The sequence below is a fragment of the Meriones unguiculatus genome, chromosome 4 (genome assembly GCF_030254825.1).
Source record: "Meriones unguiculatus strain TT.TT164.6M chromosome 4, Bangor_MerUng_6.1, whole genome shotgun sequence".
Classification (NCBI taxonomy): Eukaryota; Metazoa; Chordata; class Mammalia; order Rodentia; family Muridae; genus Meriones; species Meriones unguiculatus.
In genome coordinates this window covers 32,767,140-32,786,714 of record NC_083352.1, presented here as the reverse complement: position 1 = coordinate 32,786,714, position 19,575 = coordinate 32,767,140, and the positions used below count along the sequence as shown (strand labels likewise).

Sequence of the window (19,575 nt, the reverse complement as noted above, 5' to 3'; positions counted from 1 at the left end):
AACATAATACATTTTGAAAGGTTTCTTAGGAAGGAAGAAATAAAAAGGATTTTGAGAGTAACAGGCTTTATAAGCAGAGAAAAATTAAAAGTCAGCTGGTAGGAATTAATATTTTGTTTAATTAAAATTACTTTGTGAATTATGTACTAGTGAGCTGCACTGAGATGACCTTAAGAATCATGACTAGGGCTAGCGGGATGTCTCAGTAGATTAGAGAGCTTGTCATACCAACTATTAAGTCTGATGGCCTGAGTCAATCCTCAAAACACACATGAGAGAGGGAGAATAATACAGATTGTCCTCTGATCTCCACATGTATGCTATGGCTCACCACAAGCATTCACATACAAAATAAAATATTTTTTAAAAAAATCTTAAGATTAAGGATAGTTAAATTGAAACAAATCCCTGAAGAAGCTTAAGATACAGAAGAGCTTTTTGTTCTTTTTGTTTGTTTGTTTGTTTGTTACATAAATGTACCACAGGGGAAAACACCTGGCCAAGGTGCTACAGTGGCTACCAATTGTATAAAGTAGAAAAACAAGTCTTAAAGCATTACCTACAGTAGCTCACATTCATTTTTTTCCCCTTCAAAACTATAAAGTCTAAAGATAACCAGGTACTTTTCTGCTCAGATGAAGAAATCTTTAGCTTACTACTTTGTGAAATTAATGATCCCCCCCAAAAAAAGTCATGAAAAAACACAAACTGCCAAAATATTTGAGGTTAAGTTTTTTCTCAATTTAAACATCAAAAAGAAAAGAAAAGAAAACATAACTACAAATGAAAGATCATTGGTAACAAGCTAGTAATAACACTTAGGAAATTGCTCTGTGTACCCTAAACTAAAAGAAGAGTTTTACTCTTGCTGAAAGGGCACACAGGCTTTTACAAATGCTATTTTATTTCAAATGTATTAGAAAAGCTACACAAATGGTTCTTTTCACTTATCTTAATAAGTGTAAGTGCCTTTATACAAATCACAAAAAACTAAAAGGAAGATCATTAAATCAAACACTGAAAAAAGAGCAAATCAACTAACTAAATATGTTAATCCAAAAGGGAGAAATCAGAAGAAAGGGTTTTAAAACAGTAACATAATTACAAACCAAAAACCAGGAAAAAAAAAAAAAGCATTTCTTCCATTAAGGACAGAAAATCTAATAGCTTATATTATTTTCTTTTTCTCTAATAAACTTCTATAGTAATAATACAAAAATGTAAAGTATCATTTTAATTCATAAACACTAACATTATAAACAAAAGCAATTGTCAGTCAAGGTTTAAGAAATGTTTTTATATACTCTAAGCAAAAACAAACCAACAACAACAAAAAAAAACCAACTTCCTATTCTAAGCCTTTATAATTGTAAACCATATTTCATCAATGCAGAGGTGTATTCTAAAACAAAAAGAAATAAAAACATTTAGCAATAGCATTTTACTAAAACAAATTATAGTATATTAAATGGTGTTAATTTCTAGAGTTAAGACTAATAGCCGTTAACAGAAAAGCAAATAAGGAACAAATAGCAATAAGAGCTGCTCATTTAAAGACTTCCCAAGTTAACATTGTGAAGTATACCTTTGAGGGAAATCCACGTTTTCGGCTATATTTCCTATTAGTTCTCAGTTCCCTGTCATTCTGAGGAGCTCTTTCACCTTTCCCTTTTGGACTTGTTGTAACGTCAATGTCTGAAACCTGTTCTTGTGAAGCTGAGTTCCCTAGTTTGTCCTCAATGCAGGGCCGAATTTTCAGACTAAAAGATGCCTCCTTTATTAAATAGTGTAGCATATTAATTTCTTAACACAAACTTCTGTTTAACATATAAGCCAGCCTTGTAAATAAATAGAAAAATGTCTCATTCCACCTTTTAAAAAATTTAACCCAAATCCAGCCCCCAAGATGTAGTAAATTTAATTAGACATTTAAGTTTCTGTAGAATAAACAGCATATTTTAACATTTATTCTGGTACATAATAATTTATAAAAGGCCATACTTTTACTTGATTGTAAAGGAAATTCTTATCATAGTAACACTTTGGATTTTAGTAAGCAAATTAAAGTCAACTATACCATTTCCCATACATTTTCAATAAAATCCTTTAACCAGCCTGTCCCAGCCCTTCTGCTTCTGCTGGTATGTAAAGGGAGAAATTACTCCCAGCACCACTATGAAGAGAAAACAACTTTCCAAAGCAGAATCCATTTTTAAACAACTGTTTGGATCAAGCCTCCTGAGTATTTCCTAAACAGAAAGAAAAACATTCAAATTTCTTATTTAAAAAAAAAAAAATAGTAACTAGGAAGGAAAGAAAGGAAAAAAGAAGCATATAAATTTGTAGAGCAGTAATAAAAGGAAACAAACCCTCAAATTCCTAATAGTGAATGATATTTTGAAATATATTGTAAAAAATAAAAGACATAGGTACTAATCCTTTCAAAAGAAAAGGATTACCAGTACTATGTGTTTAATAGTTACAAGTACATGATTATAATGTTTCTACACTGCAGTGGTTATCACATGCACTTCAGACAAGTGCATGAATATAGGCACATCTGTTTAAATAAAAATGTTTAAAAGCAAAGCAGTTTTGAAATGTACATTCTATGAACTTGATCAATCTTATAACCTTTTCTTTCTCCAAAGTTATATAAATTACTATTTTGCCAAGGGACAAATGTTTTTTATTAATTTTACTTTATAGAAACCACATTACTTTTTCTTCACTGACAGTAAATAATGTCAATATTATGCTGTCTTATTAGACTTTATTTCAATGTTTTAGACATCTAGCTTCACTATAGTACTACAACATGAGAAATAAAAAAAAAAATTAGCACATTCAAATGAGTGCTTACCAGCAAATGAGCATAAAAACTTCTCCAGCGATTACATGCATAATAATCATAAGTATCACACACTAGTGATACTAACAGTTCTTACCTACAACAAATTCTAACTTGGCCAAAGCTTCTTAAAATTAGGAAAGCTGTGCTGGTCAAAACCACATGCACAGACATTTCTGCACACTAAAATTCAGAAATGACTAATTTCTAATTCAAACCTTTAAAATTAATCTTTCATTATTGTTGTTATTATTATTATTATTATTTACTTATTTTTATGTTATGTGCATTGGTGTTTTACCTGCATGTGTCTCAGTGTGAAGGTGTTGGAACTGCAACAGACTTACAGCAGAGAGCTGCCATGTAGATACTGGGAACTGAACCCGGGTCCTCTGAAAGGGCAACCAAGCGCTCTGAAGCACTGAGCCATCCCTCCAGCCCTTAAAAACTAATCTTAACGTTAGTAATAAAGCTTCCAAACTTTTAAGTCTAGAAACTATATATACCATTAACAATTTGAGGGTTTCTTTCCTGGAATATACTTTTTATTAAAGAATGCCAAAAAATATCATATTGAAAAATGGAGGAAACCTTAAATCTTCATTTCCAGCACTTTAATTACCAAAAAGGCGCTTACCGTGGTATCTGAAGCCTCAGACTGCACATCTATGTTTAGCGATGTGCTCTCAGCTACAGAACCAGATCCCACAGCTGAGTCTATAGTCCGAACATCCTCCTCCTCATTTTCTCTAGCCTGAAATATTTTAGTAGTATAAATCATACAACTATTAAAAAGGGCAACAAAAATGTTATAAAGGATGGCACGATTTTTGAAAATATGTTAAAGCCTCTGGAGTGGCATCAAAATGTCATCAGTATTTGCACATGGTACAACATAAAAATAACTCAACATACATCACTTAAAAGTCCAAAACTTACAAGGATTTTCTGGAGAAACTTCATATATGACTTTTCTTGTTCTTTAAGGTGTTCTATTAGATGAGTAAGGCGGTCAACATTAGCAGATCTTTCATTTTTCTCTACAAGATCTTCTCGCATAGAACTAGCTTTAGTAATATAGTCACGAATTTGAACAAGCCTGCTTACAATCTGCAGAAAAAAATATTAAAAAGAAAAATAAGAATGGTATATACAACATATAAAACCAAGCATAATTAACTCCACAGCAATTAGGTTATACATTTTTATTTCAAATAAAGGAAAATCAAAGCTATATCTAGGTTTATATATAAATTTATACGTGCAAGAAAATTAATTTTTTTAATTAAAACATAATGGTCAATAAACTTCAATCACCATCAATTTAAAAGTAATTTCAAAAGTATTTATCTGGAAATTGTATTTATTTAAAATATTTATTATCATTGTGGAGAGGTTTTGCTTGTTTTTTTATTCTGTATAGTTGAGTAACATGGTTATGTGTGGAAGGAGGAGGACAACTTCCATGGGTTAGTAGTCTTCTATTTTATATGGGTTCCAGGTATTGAATCCTCAGACTTGCAGAATGCAGACTGCAGAGAAAGCCCTACAGAAGTGAAATCCTGAGTGAATATGTACAGTTCACACTGGCACAGCCATGAGTAGGACTCCCAGATCTCAGACCCATGAAACATTGGCAAAAAGTTGCTTGTATTGGCGAGGATCATAGGGGATGGCAAAGCTCTCCCCAGGAGCAGAGTATGTTTATGAACAAGTGACTGATCAGTGAGTATAAAGACAAGCAATTGTAGCTTCTTCTTCCCAGACAGTTACAGCCTGAGACTGCTCACTTTTAGAGGCCTCATGTTAAGACAGTGTGTATGTACACACATTGAGGTTCCAGATTGCAGCAGTAGCAGAAATCCACTAATCCGGCTTTGTTGTCCATGTGTCTGTTCTTTCTTCACTCTCTCAGCACCCCTAGTCAGGGTTCCAGGCCCCAAGCAGAACCCCACCTGATTCTCCTTTACTGTTTTATGTATGTCTGTCCTTTCCTCATTTCTTCATTGCCTCTACAGAGTTCCAGGACCCAAGCAGTGCAGGCTGTCCCATCTCACCAGGTCCCAACATTTTATTTATAAAACAAATTACTGACAAATTATTTATATATTCCATGGGGTTACGTAAGGCAGCGCTCACACATGCACATGACATATGTACATGTATGTAACAGAAGATGAGACTCTCCTTCCACCTTTATATGGGTTCCAGGTATCACATCTGGTTACCAGGCTTATACAGCAAGCACTTTTACCCTCTGAGCCATCACACTGGCCTTAAATATTCCTTCTAGGGAGGGGACATGAAGGGTAGGAAGAGGAAGGGAGGAGAAAGGGGGCTGGGATCAGTCTGTAAAGTGATTAAATAAAAACAAAAGAATAAAAAAATCCCTTCTAATTTTTACACTTCTTTATAAATAATTAGTAGTAGTATAAAAATAAAAAGTATACTTTTGAAAGTACTTTCTAAAACTATCAGCACTGTTTCTCTTTTTAGAGATATACTGTATTTTTAATTGTGTGCATGTGTGTAGGCAGATGCATGGGAGCACAGGTGCCTATCAAGAGCAGATGCATCTGATATTCCTGAAGCCAGAGTTTCCGGGGTTATCAACTGTCTAGTGTGCACACTAGAAACTAAACTTGTGTCTTCCACAAGAGCAATATGAGTCCTTAGCCATTGAGCCATCTTTCCAGCCCCGATAGCCACATTTGAACAAAATTCTTTTTTAAGCAATTTAATCACACTAGTTCTAACCCCCTTTATTAAAAATTGGTAGTTTTAGTATTTGGAGAATTAGAGAAGCAAATTAGAGAAGCTTTAATTAACATAAATATGTAAATTCCCAAGCACTTAGGGAATAAAAAAATTATTTTATTTAAAAGAAATATAATAGATTATTGAAGAGGGAAAGTTGATTCCACTTAACTGAAATTCCTATATGCATAGCCTAATACTATTTGAAGATCTTAAGGTTTATACTTTGAAATCTGCAAAACAGCCACCCAAATAAACCCACTTTATTACCTGGCTGCTCTCCATTGCAGGCTCTCCTCTGCCATCTTCTTCAGAGACTTGACAGTTTTGCAAAAGGTCATTACTTAAAGCAGAGGCAAACAGCTCCTTGCACTGTGCTGATGCAGTTGTTTCTCTTTTTGGAAGACTTGCAGTAGCATCCTTGCTCTTGTTAGTATTAATCTGCATAGGCAAAAAGTTGAAGGGCTTTCGGTTTTCACTAAGCTGACGTTTGTTGTTAGCCGCTGTTGCTCTACCTTGAGAATCACTTCCAATACTTCTCTATACACAAAAAGGAAACCAAATCACACAAACATTAATTTTTCAATAATTTTTTAAAGATTCCAATGTTCTTAGTTTCAACACTAGATGATCAGGACATGGTTTTGTAAAAGAGTTTTGAAAAAGCTTCAGATCTATAAAATTCTACTAAATCATCAAAATTTTATTAATTTTCTAGTCTCATTTTTTAAGATATGCACTTGATGAATATGAACAAAGTTAGTCTAACACTAGTACTGTGGGCTACATTATAATTCATATTACTATTTTTACTTATAAAATACTTACTAGGCTTTGCATCCAATTGAATTGTTATTAATTTTAGCACAATGATTTGTTTACATGAAACACCATTTGCAAAAAACCATTAAGTTTAGAGCTGGTAACACAGCTGAGGTAGATTGTTTACAAAATATCTCTAGGACCAGAGGTTTGATCTACAACACCACACATACACACACACACACACACACACACACACACACACAAAATCAGTTTAGTACCTGGCATATGTGTATATACTACATCTACAAAATAGGTGATCATTTACACCATCACTGGCATATCAGGTTTGAATCTATTATTCTGCATGTTTGGAAACCTCTTTACCTCTGCAATAAAATACTGGTAAAAAATACCAGTGAAGAGTTTATCATCATTTCTACTGCCTTTAGATCTAAACTTTATTTTGGTGATTATACAGCCAGTTTTATTGTAAACTTTAGATAACCAAGCACATTCATACTTATTCAATAAATGAACTAAACTTAGTAGCAATTTCATTCAGTTAGCAAAATCTACTTTCATAATTTAAGCTAGCTATCAGAATAGTAATAACCCAGAAAGAAGTTATTTTGGCAAACATAAAAATATGACTTTGTGTCTCTCCATAGAACTCTTAAAAGTAGTAAAATTCTCCCCACCCATACAGAAACTTTTATTCTCCCCAATCTTTTATTCTTAAGACATACTATTTAACCCATTTCAAGTATTTCCCATGGTTACAACTTAGTTTGAAAATAATTCACAAACCTGATCTAAATCACTGAAGTTTATCCGCTGTTTAAGTTTCTCTAATTCTGCCTGCTCTGGAACAGACATCTGAGTCATGTATCTACTGTGTGGAAACGTATGTGGAACCTTTGTTCTTCTTCTTCCAACTCCCGGTGATGACTCCGGAGAAATATCATTAGTTACCCTCTTATCACTTGCTACACCAAACTTTTTCTTATTCTTTTCTGATGATCTATTGGCCTTCTTCTGCTGGCCACCCCACTCCTTTGAAAAATAAAGTCAAAAGTTAATCATACCTATATCAAACCAGAAAAATAACTTAGTATGTTCAAAAAAGAAGAAACTTTGGTCTGGGTATTAAAATACCAAAACATTTTTCATATACAATTACTCTAGAAATTTATTTCCGTTGGCCTATTTTTCTCATTATTCTATCTATCCTATTATTACAGCCTGGCCTTTAAAAAATCTATTACCTCCCTATTATAGGTAATAAATATTAAACTTCAAATCCCAACATGCAAATCAATTTAAATATTTTCAATAGTTTTGTTGTGTTTTGTTTTGTTCTTTTGAGATAAGGTTTTGTTAAGATTGGCCTTGAACTCACCATACAATTCGAATTCATGATTCTTCTACTTCAGTCTGTCAAGTGTTATAGTACTACTAGACCCAGCTCAAAAGCATTTCTAAAGATGTTCTTTCCATTTATCTTTATGATACAAATCTATAATCTCAACACTGAGACTGAAAAAGGAAGCTAGAGAGTTCAAAAGAATTCAAGGGCAGCTTAAGGTAAGCAGTGAAACCTTGTTTTAAAAAGGTAAAAAAAAAAAAATGTTCATTTCTACAGTAAGTAGTGAAATAAATACAACTTTACCTGGACTCCTTTAGATTAAAATCAGCATGTATTAGCAAAAAGTAGACAGAACTAGAATGGGCATAGGTTCTAAACCAATTACTGTCTTCTAAAGAAACACAAGGCAAATCATTTAACTTCATATTGTTTGTTTCTTTCTTTTTTATTTTTGTTTTTCCAGATAGTTTCTCTGTGTAGCCTTGGCTGTCCTGGACTTGCTTTGTAGGTCAGAGATCTGCCTGCCTCTGCCTCCCAGAGTGCTGGGATTACAGGTGTGCACTATTGTACCCAGCTTGGTTTCAGTTTCTTAATCTTTACAGTAAGATTAAAAAATTTTATGTGTGGGTACTTAGAACAATGCTTAGCATTTGGTAAGCATTAATGTAACTATTATTGTCCCCATTAGTATTTTATAGGCCAAAATCCACTATACACTATCCAATACGGATTAAAATGATTTATATTTTAACTAGAAAATACCTTCATTTACTCATGCCTATATAGCCAAATTTGTTCCACAGACAGAACTATGCATCTCCACATTATCCACATTGGAAGACTCTTAGTTACTACTATAATAATTATAAACTGCTTACTAAACTGTCCTCATTCATAAAAAATTTTGCCTCTCTATGAACTGTTCCTCCACCCCATTCCAGGTATGGGTATCTTGTGACCTTTTTTTTTTCTTCCTTGATATATGGTTTCTCTATGTAACAGTGCAGGTATGTAGACTACACTGGCCTGGAACCCACAGAGATCCACCTGCCTCTGCCTCCTGAGTACTGGGATTAAAGGTGTGGGACACCATGCCCTGCTTCCTGTGAACCTTTTATATTACATAACCCATCCATTTCAGGCCACAGATGAATGAAAAAGAAATCTACGACTAACTCAAGTTTAGCTAGATAATCATAACTTTAAATTTGTCAGTATATAATTCCCTCTGTGACCGAAAATCTTCAGAAAGGCTGCCTCAGTATATGAAACAAACCAGAGAAAAAGAAAAAGCAGATCTGGAAGGGAAAGCTGATTAGGCAGAGGTTCTCAGAAACACAGACACAATGGTAAAGAGACATTTTTGATAGCTTCCCATTTCTCTTTTTCCCTTCCTAAAACCATGCCTTTAACATGGTTTCCATAAAGCACTTTCACCTCCTTATATCACTTTTTAAGCCAACTCATGCTTTCTATTAACTACAACTAAATGTTTTCAATGAATAATAAGTAGCACAGAGTCCCTTAGTCTATTTGCCTGCAGTTTTTACAGTTTTGCAGTGACTACAAGTGATGGGAAAAGTCTCACAGAACATGAGAAATCTACAGTACAGCATTTACACTAAGACATCATACCATATTGTTGAGTCGGTCATCCACACTCTCATTGCTCCAGTTTGGTAAGTCCTGATCATGCATGACTTCTTCAAAAGGCTCTCCTCCTGTGGCCATGTTGGCTCTAATAAGCAGATCTCTGCAAAATCAGTAAAAACTAAGTTTTTAAACACATAGAGACGAACTTCGTTTCGTTTGAAAAAATTAATTATATTGGGTATGCAAGTTTTAGTATATAAGTGCAGACATATATGCATCACAACATGTGTGCAGAGGTCAGAAGACAACTTTTTGAAGTCAGTTCTCTCCGTCCACTGTGCGATCTACAGATGAAACTCAATCATCTGGTTTGTATGGCAACCATTTTCATATGCTGAGCCATCATGCTGGGCCAAACTTCAGATTTTCAATCATTCCATCAAACTTAATAATAGAAAGGAATCTCTGAAACACTAATTTAAGAAATACACTATCAACCACGTCACAGATAAGTTGATTTAACTGCTATTCACATATTATATTAACATGACTCAAGTAGCAAAGTAATGGAGATAGTAGCACACACTTGTAATCTCAGTACTGGGAGGTAGGAGAGTCACATGTTCCAAACCAGTCTGATCTACATAATAAGACATTTAAGATTTGCTTCAAATAAAAAAGAACAAACCCATTAAACATTTTCCAAAGAGTGCCTACTTTCTCACGGTGTTGTGTCAATCTTCCTAAAGTCTACCAAACCCACAGATCTTCACTGCAGAAGATTTTAGCTTCTGATATTCTTTTGGTGGTGTTGTTTGGGGTTTTAAATTATTTATTAAATTATTTATTAATCACATTTATTAATTTATTGGAAGGGAGTGCTTGTCACAATGTAGCTATGGAGGCCAAATGGTAACATTCATGAGACAGTTCTCTCCTTCCATTATGTGGAACTTTGGGAATGGGTTGGTTGAAAGGCTTTGTGGCAATCACCTTTAACTGACAGCCTTCTCCCTAACTCCCATTTTACTTTCTGAGACCAGTCTTACTATATGTAGTCCAGGCTGGCTTTGAATTAGGCTGTCTTAGCTTCCCAAGGACTAGAATTACAGGAATGGGCCACCAACCCCAGCAAGTTACCTCATAGTTTTTACTTGTGTACATGAAAATAAGGGTACTGAGTATTATGCCTGGGTCAGAGAGGAGAAACAGAAGCAACAGAGTTGAAACAAAAGCAGAGGATCAGAAGTAGAAATGACCTTGAGAAAGATTCTTGATTTCCTTTAGCTTGAAGGAGAAGTAGAGGAAGGAGAAAGATCAAGATAACTTTATCTAACATGGAAAGTCACTAAAGTACAAACAAGTTATAAACGTCAACAGTCACATAATTTTACCGCAATCATTCAGTTAAAAGAGCAAAAATTATAAAATCAATTTGCTTTGACTCTAAGATCCTAACTCATTCCATTTACAGCACCATCATGATAAAAAAGGATTAACCTCATAGCTATTTTACTGTTACAATATCTACTAGGGTAATATATTAATAAATTATTAGTATTAAAATTTTATCTCAAAATAGTAAAATAAAATTCAACAGAATATTAACTTAAAAAATCTTTAAAAGATAAATATTTGTTTATAGTTACATATATATTTATTCTGGGTTTCTTGTTTGGGGGAGCAGTCTTTCTGTTTGGTGCTAAGTAGGGAACCTAAGGTCTTATACATGGTACACAATTGCTCAATCAATGCTATATCCCATTTATTTTCTTTTCAAGAAATATATACTATTTTAATAATTCTCCAAAATATTAGAAAGAAGCTATCTTATTCTTTTTTATGCACACAGTAATGGGGAAAATAAAAAAGATGACATTCTTAAGGAACATGCACTAAAAAGGTATGAACAGCAAAATATCACCAATAACAATTTTAAAATAAGAGGGAAAATAATGCACTTAATGATAAAATATGTAATGAACACTTGTAAAATATCGCCTCATTTAAAGAAGCACTATTAAATATTATATAACAGTATTAGAGAAAATATGAATAAAACAAATATTGAATATTCTTTATTGAATATTCCAAAGTATCATTTTACTGCTAAATGTCTAAATTTAACATAATCCAATCCCCACACACACACACACGCTTGGGTGGGCAACACCACCACTACTCTTCTTGGAACGTGACAAAATGGCTCTAAAATTGACCTGCAAGAATTAGAAAGTCAGAAAGACAATATAATATGTATCAAATAAAAGCAAGGTTAGTGACAACGATAGGTCATGGGGACAGAAAACCAATCCAGCATAGCAAGCATATTAAGAATTGTATCCTCATAACTTTGTGATGTATGGCTGTTCAACAGGTGGGGCAATTTCCTAACAATCTCCAAAGATTTGGAGCCTTAGCAAACTCCCTTAGCTGGAACTCTCAGTCTCAAGCACAAAACACAGAAATAGTATCTAGCCAGTTCCCCAAAGATATATCTTTGTATCTTTCTACATCATTAATTCCTAGACCCAAACAATGTCATTAAGGCTCTACCATTTTCACGCAGAGAAATATTACCCAACACCAACAATAATAAACAGATTAAAAACAGAACTGTCAATGAAATAGGACTTTTTCAAAAAGCAAAATGAGAAGGAAAAGAAGGACATTAAAAAGGAGAAATTTTACTACATTCAGAATACAAAAATATAAAAACATCTCTATTGTATTTATACAAAAATTCCAATAACCAAAAAATGATAGAGGGAAGGAACCTGAGAGAAGTATGAAACATATAATTAACATATTTAAGCTTTTTATTAATTTTAATTATATACACATGGGGGGGTACATTACATGGATGCCCTGGAGCTGGAGTTACAGGCAGTTTTGAGCCACCTGACAAGGATGCTGAGAACCAGAGTAGGATTCTGTGCAAAAGCAGTAAATGCTCTTACCATCTGAGCCATCTCTGCAGGCACCAACATCCTTACCAAAAAAATAATAAATGTATACAAAGAAAAAAGAAAACAAAATAAAAGTAGTTATCAAATCCAACTACAAACCAAAATAACGACTAACGTTGCTAAATTTCACATAAATTATTTTCTAATACTGACTGACACTAAAAGCAAAATGGAATTCTCAGATACTGTGGGAATATAAACTGGCATCATCTTTCTGGAAGGCATTTTGGCAATATTGTGTCAAACACCAAAACTGTTCACAGCTAGCTAGCCTATCTAAGGTATGAGATTAAAGTTTTAAATCTGCTAAATTTAAAATAACTAGATGTCATTATCCTATGACAGGGTAAAGGTTATTAGGCAAACAGTATGGCATCCACTGAGGTTTTAGAATACTGAGCATCCTTCTAGAGGTATAATTATGAAGGCTGGACAATACAGCATCTTTGTTTATGAAAAAGTTATATAACAGAGGGAAAAACCATCAAAAATCATGCATATACTTAATTACTGGTTATGGAGGAGAAATACAGTAACCTTTACTCTTTTCTGTGATTTACATATTTTAACAACCATTACATTATTTCCTGTTATAAATACACTTAAGAACTTTTAAAATAATATCTATAGACAAGTATGCCCACTGAATTGAAACTTATTTGAACATTGGACAGTTACTTAATATATTTTAGATGCAAAGATGTATATATAACTTAGATTAAAAAGGAACAGGAACTAAAAAACAGATAGGCAATAAAAGTGAACCTGTATTTAAAAGTGCTAAGAGCAAATGTTCTATGAGGGAAAACTGGGACTGAGAAGACAGCTCAGTGGGTAAAGTACTTAACACACAAGCCTAACAGCTTGAGTTCAAATTCCAGGAACCCAGGCAAAAGCTTAATGCAGGAGTACAAACATCTATATTCCCATCATGCTCCTATGGGAGAGATGAAGAGCAGACAGGAGAATCCCTCCTGGAAATGTATGGGATAGCAGCAATGACCAATAAGTAAGAAAAATTCCCTATGCACTCCATGTTCCTTGCACAAATGTGGCCACCCTCGCAAACATACATGCGCACACACACACACACACACACGCTCTACAAACAAGTTTTTAAAAAAGGACAATTACTTTATATTTAAGCAAAAATTAATAAATAATAAAATTTTCCTTAATGAGGTACATTATGCTTTCTATAAGTAAAGTTATAAGGCTGGAGCGATGTCTCACTGTCTGCTCTTCCAAAGGTCCTGATTTCAATTCCCAGCAACCACATGGTTGCTCATAACCATCTATGAGACCCAGTGACCTCTTCTGGTATACAGGCATACATACAGGAAGAGCACTATAATAATTAATAAATAAATAAATATTTTTTAAGTAAAGTTATAAAATAAACCCACCTTAACATAAATTAGAAATATATTTGGCAAGACGCTGGCCATGGTAGCCCAAACTTGTAATCCTAGTACTAGGAAGAATAAGAAAGACTGGCAATTCAATATCAGACTTGGCTTAAGAGCGAAAAACCTATTTCAAAACAAAAACAAAACATCAAAATTAAGGCTGGGATGTAACTTACTAGTATAGTACCATTTATCCCAGGCACTTCTGGGAGTTTTACAGTTGGATAAGGCATAAATGATACTGCTGACAAAATGGTGGAGAAACTCTACAACAGTAGTACCTATGTAAGAATAAATAAATAAATAGATAGATAAATAAATATATGCGTATATGTCTAAATGTAAAAGGCAATCCCAGAAGCCAAAGGATTACTAGTAATGATACCAATACCATGGGCAGGCTACCTTCCTACTAGGTATAATACAGCTTTTGCCACCGATATTGACTACATGTCATAACTGGACCTTATGAATTTACAACCCATGACATAGCACATTCTGGGCCAGAAAATCTTAGTGTCAAAAGCCATTATGAAGACCGGGGCTGAAAGCTGTTGTCTATATACTATTCAGGTATGGTCACAAGAGTGCTAACTAACACTATTTGCATGCTAATCAAGATGTGCCCACTGGTTTGAGTGTCATGACTTCTGTGAGATAGAAACAATTGCTTTCTGGTGGGATATAAGGCTTATTCCAGAAGAGGGGAGTAAAGTTTAATTTGATACTGTAAAATAATCAGCTGTGGCTAAGGAGGTGATAGGCCCTGATAAGAAAGCTATGGCCAGCTATGATACACCTCTCAAAATTCTTCTAAACATTTACATTTATGACCATAAACTATTGCTGCTGTCAACCTTGGCTAGGAAGCTTTCTTTCCCCTTGTGGACAGCAGATACAGAAGAGACTTATCAGAAGCTCAAGTACTGAGAACAAGTCACTGTTGCTGTAACAAAGAGACCCCATGCTCACCTCTACATGGGAGAAAATAATCATACATCTGTGTGACTCACCATATCTACCCACACACAACACTCAGGGAACATTATGGAAAAGAGGACTAAAAGTATATTATAACATGGAGAGGTGAAGTGTTGAACTCGGAGCTCTAGGCATCACATGGCTGTTGCCATCTTGAAATCAGAACATGAAACCTATGTAGTAACACTGGGACCACTGATAATCTCTCATGGAAAGAGAGCCTCCTTAGGTACTCATGGTCACTCCACACTCCAGAAATATACAGCAGTTAACAATGGCTGGGAGAAATGAGGCTATTTGACAGTGTACTTACTTGCCCATGCTCATGTAAGTAACCCTAACTAAATTTGCTAGTTCACCAAGATGGACATGAATGAAATCATTTCTCTGGCCTGTTGCCTTCTTTTACTACTATCAATTAGGTTCCCCAGAAAGTCATAAAACAGTATAACAAAATAGCATAAAACGTGTTCAAAAGGCACACTAATATATATGAGAAATTAGCATAAAGCCAGAACTGGTTATGGTGACGCATGTCTATAATCTTAACATTTGTGAGGTGGAGACAGGAGGCTATAGCAAGTTCAGTGTAGCCTGAGCTACATGAGATCCTGCCACGAACAAAAAAGAAATATAGAAAGCTGAAGCTGGAGAGATCGCTCAGTGGTTAAGAGCACATATTGCTTTTGCAGAGGTTCTAAGTTGCATTTCCAGCACCTATGTCAAGTGGTTCACAACCACCTCTAATTCCAACTCTAGGCAATTTGCCATCCTCACAGGTACCTGCACTCATGTGCACCTACACACACACACACACACACACACACACACACACGACAGAGAGAGACAGACAGACATAACTGAAAATAAACTGTAAAAACAAAAGTATAAAGCTAAAAATGCATTGTATCAATTCTCAATATATTAATATTCAGTAACTAAATTTGCTGGTTCACCAAGATGGACTTGAATGAAATCATTTATCATTATATTAATATTTATCATTTGTTATTATATTAATATTCAGTAAATTTCTCAAAACTCCTATCTCCTCCTATGAAACATTTCTAAGGGGGCTGAAGAGTTGACTCAGTTGGTAAAGCACTGGATAAAGGATGAGGATCTGAGTTCAGATTCCCAGCATTTACATAAACAGCTGTGGTTTTTATCTCTGATCTCAGCACTGGGGGAGGACTGTCAAAAGGCTCCTTGGGGCTTGCACTGCCAAAACAACAAACAAAAACAATATATCCACATCAGATCTTTTCCTTTCAACTTTAAGACTTAAAAATTAAAAATTCAGTAAAGGCTGCTGAGCAGGTAAAGGTACTTGCCACCAAGCCTAACAACCTGACTTTGATTCCTAAACCCACATGATGAATGAAAAACCTGACTCTACAAGGTGTCCTCTGACCTCTGCCTATGTGCCTGAGTGCACACACAATATATATATATATAAATAAATGTATTTAAGGTTTTTTATTTTATTTTTCTTTTTAGTTTGTATTTAAGTTTTTTTTTTAAAGATTTATTTATTACTTATGCAATGTGTGTTAGCATGTATACCTGCACGCCAGAAGAGGGAACCAGATTTCATGTTTAGATGGTTGTGAGCCACCATGTGGTTGCTGGGAATCGAACTCAGGACCTTTGGGAAGAGCAATCAGTGCTCTTATCCTCTGAGCCATTTCTCCAGCACCCGTATTTAAGTCTTAAAATGAGTAAATTTCTAGAATTCAAGATCTTTTTCAAATTGAAAAAAAAAAAAAAAAACAACTCCAAACTCTGAAGACTTAGTGGGAGATAAGACAAATAAATGCAACAAAATATAGCATTCAATTTGGACTGACAAGAACTTAACTTTCAGCACTTAGGAGGCAAATGCAAGATCATTGGAAATTTTAGGCAAGTCAGGGGTACACAGCAAGACCCTACCTAAAAAGACAAAAAGCCACTTAACCCCAGTATACCTTATCAACTGAACTTGTCACTGTGGCTTAGCTCTTTCATCAGTTACTTATAATGTAGATCTCTTTCTTTCCTTTTCTTTCTTTCTCCTTCTTTCTCAGAAATTTTTAAAAATTCATCTTATGTGTATAGGTGTTTTGCCTGCATGTACATGTACCATCTGAATGTCTGATAACCGCAGAGACTAGAGAAGACATTGATTCCTTCGAACTGCAGTTATAGAAGGTTGTAAACCACCCTGTAGGTGCTGGGACTGAACTGCAATCCTCCGAAATTACAAAAAGTACTCTTGGCTGCTCAAAAATCTCTTCATCCCCTCCCCATTTGTTTTTTGAGACAGGGTCTTACGCTATAGCACAGTAGTTCTCAACCTTTCTAATGCTGTGACCCTTTAACACAATTCTTCAGATGTTGCTACTTCATAACTAATTTTGCCACTGCTTTGAGTCATAATGTAAATATCTGATATACAGGATATCTGATATGCAACCCCCATGAAAGGGTTGTTCTACCCCCCAAAAAGGGTTGCAACTCAAAAGGTTGAGCAACGCTGCTATAGCACAGGCTGACCTGGATCACAATGTGTAGTCCAGGCTAATCTTTAATTCACAACAAGCTTTCCTGCACTTCTTCCAAGTGCTAGGGTGACAAGCTTGTGCCACCATATCCAGATTTTTTTCTAAACAAAAATTATATACATTTACACGGTGCAATGAGATATTCTGATACACATATACTATATAATGCTGAAGTCATGTTAAGCATTTCTATCTCCTCAAACATTATTTCATTTTAAAAAGATATATTTTTATTATTTTTAATTGTGTGTACATTGGTTCCCCTAGAGGCCAGTACACCAATCTCCCTGGAACTGGAATTACAGGTGGTTGTGAATGAGCTACCAGACATGCTGAAAATCTAACTCTGGTCCTCTGGACAGGCACTACATGCTCTTAATCATTGAGCTATCTCTCCAAGTCCCATCATTTCTTTATTGTATAAATCTGTTAGTTACTTATGCATAACACTTTAACACTAGCAAAATTTGTTCAGTATATCTTTACTTCATAAAAGAGCAAATATGACCCCTAAGGCCAATCCCCCAATATATAAACTTGTCTGCTAAGAACTCTTCCTTCCTACAGCTTCATACAATAAATCTATTACTTATAAGTATAATAGTCATTTCCAAGCAAAAACCACTCACTTTGCCCTGCTATTGTTAATAACCTCTATCTTCCATGCCATTCTGATCCATACCTATAGTTAAAAGCTCCTCCTATCAAACCTTTCCAACAGAGAATCATAAACCAATTACCAATACATCCCCCACTTGCTCCAAAACATTCCTTTTCTGTGTCAGTAAAACTTCAAAGCCTCCTGAAAATACCAATTCCTATCAAATCATTTCTAAAAGAAGATAATCCTTTTCCTATTCTTCTGGATAACTGGAAAAAGATACTATTTGCAGACCAATTTATTAATACTCTTTTTCTCTTTTAAAAAGTATACACTGAAAATACTACCCTACCTTGCCCATCATTTCATTCTATCCTACCCTTGATAACAGTGATTTCTAGTTTTGCCCACGATTCCCTGCCTTTATGAACGGTGTTACAGATAAGATTTTTCTAAGAGTCTATTTTACCTTTCTCATTGCAATACCCTTTTCACTGTGAACTGGTACTTTGTTCAAGGTCAGGAACTTAAATTTTCTCTCTAATCTTGCTTCTTGCATTCCACTACGTTACTGCCTAGTTCTGCTCAATCTGTTCTTGACCTTTCTGAATACTTCCAGTCCCTTCATTTTTTCTCTTGTCTTTTAAGCGAATGCATTCTTACCCAAAACCTTAAAGTAATATACCAAAAAATTTATCTTGCTAGCATCCTTGACTTTCCTATTTGCTCCTGTTAACTCTAGAAAACCAATTAGCTGCTTTCTTTGCCATGTCAAAGTGGTATTAACTTTGCTTTGAGTTTTGACATGACTGTGTTAAGACTGGTATCCTATATAATAAACCCACACTATCATGAGAAAATGCATTTTGTCTGTTTTGCTCAATGGCTTATACCCAAACATTTGTCATTACATAGTCCATTAAAATCACTCAAATTATAAAATGAATGTATTCCTATGCATTGCCTGTTAGCTTCATACCAAATTCCCTAAAGTGACTGTTCCTTTCTGGTTTTTCCACTGTAGTTGATATTTGCTCCTTTACAATGGGACAAATCTCACTGAGAAAAACGCAGGTCTTCTCATATAAATTAAGTCTGTGTTTTCATTCCTTTTATCCATCTTGCCTAATTTTTCTTTTAGCAAAATTATTTTATAATTAAGTATAATTCTTTTTATCTCAAAACGTCAACCACAATGCAATCATAAAGCATTAAAATTCATATTTGACTTTTTCTAAGTTCCTTTTTTTTTTCCTGTTACATGATAATCTTCCAGCATAAGAAAACAAAAACACTGAGAACAGCAACTGAGACATAAGTTAACTACCAGTCTGTAGTTCTGCATAACAATCTCATTTCTGGTCCTCATAAAGGCCCTTTCACAGAAAGAAAGAATAAAAAAACAATTTTTAAAATAGGATGTTTTTTAGCAAGTCATAGTGGAACACACCTGTAATCCTAGTGCTTGGGAGGAGGAAGCAAGTAAATCAAGAGTTCAAGGTCATCCTCAACACACTGAATTAGAGGCCAGCCAGGGTTTCTAAGACCCTGTTTCAAACACAAAAGAGAGACAGAGCTGGAGAGATGGCTCAGAGGTTACGGTCACTTGTTGCTGTAGTAGAGGGCCCAGGTTTGACTCCCAGCACCCTTGCTGTACTCACAACCGGTTCTAACTCCAGGGAATCTGACACCCTCTTATGACTTCTGATGATAGTAGGCACACAGGCATACATGAAG

The 19,575-nt window shown here is 34.7% G+C and overlaps 1 protein-coding gene across 7 annotated transcripts in view; it reads right to left on the bottom strand.

Moving 5' to 3' along the window:
* The window catches only part of Pcm1 (pericentriolar material 1), a 91,564-nt gene that overhangs the window by 70,144 nt on the left and 1,845 nt on the right, over positions 1-19,575 (bottom strand). For 3 of the 7 annotated variants that reach the window (XM_021653888.2, XM_060381647.1, XM_021653886.2), the window contains 6 exons: positions 13,708-13,775; positions 9,375-9,492; positions 7,181-7,426; positions 5,879-6,148; positions 3,791-3,961; positions 3,489-3,605 (listed from right to left, as the gene is read on the bottom strand). In XM_021653888.2, the coding sequence (XP_021509563.2) occupies positions 3,489-3,605; positions 3,791-3,961; positions 5,879-6,148; positions 7,181-7,426; positions 9,375-9,492; positions 13,708-13,715 (930 nt within the window). In that variant the 5' untranslated portion in view covers positions 13,716-13,775. Of the gene's footprint in view, positions 1-3,488; positions 3,606-3,790; positions 3,962-5,878; positions 6,149-7,180; positions 7,427-9,374; positions 9,493-13,707; positions 13,776-19,575 lie in introns of those variants that run through there. The other 4 variants (XM_021653885.2, XM_060381650.1, XM_060381649.1 and 1 more) reach the window with 3 other exon arrangements.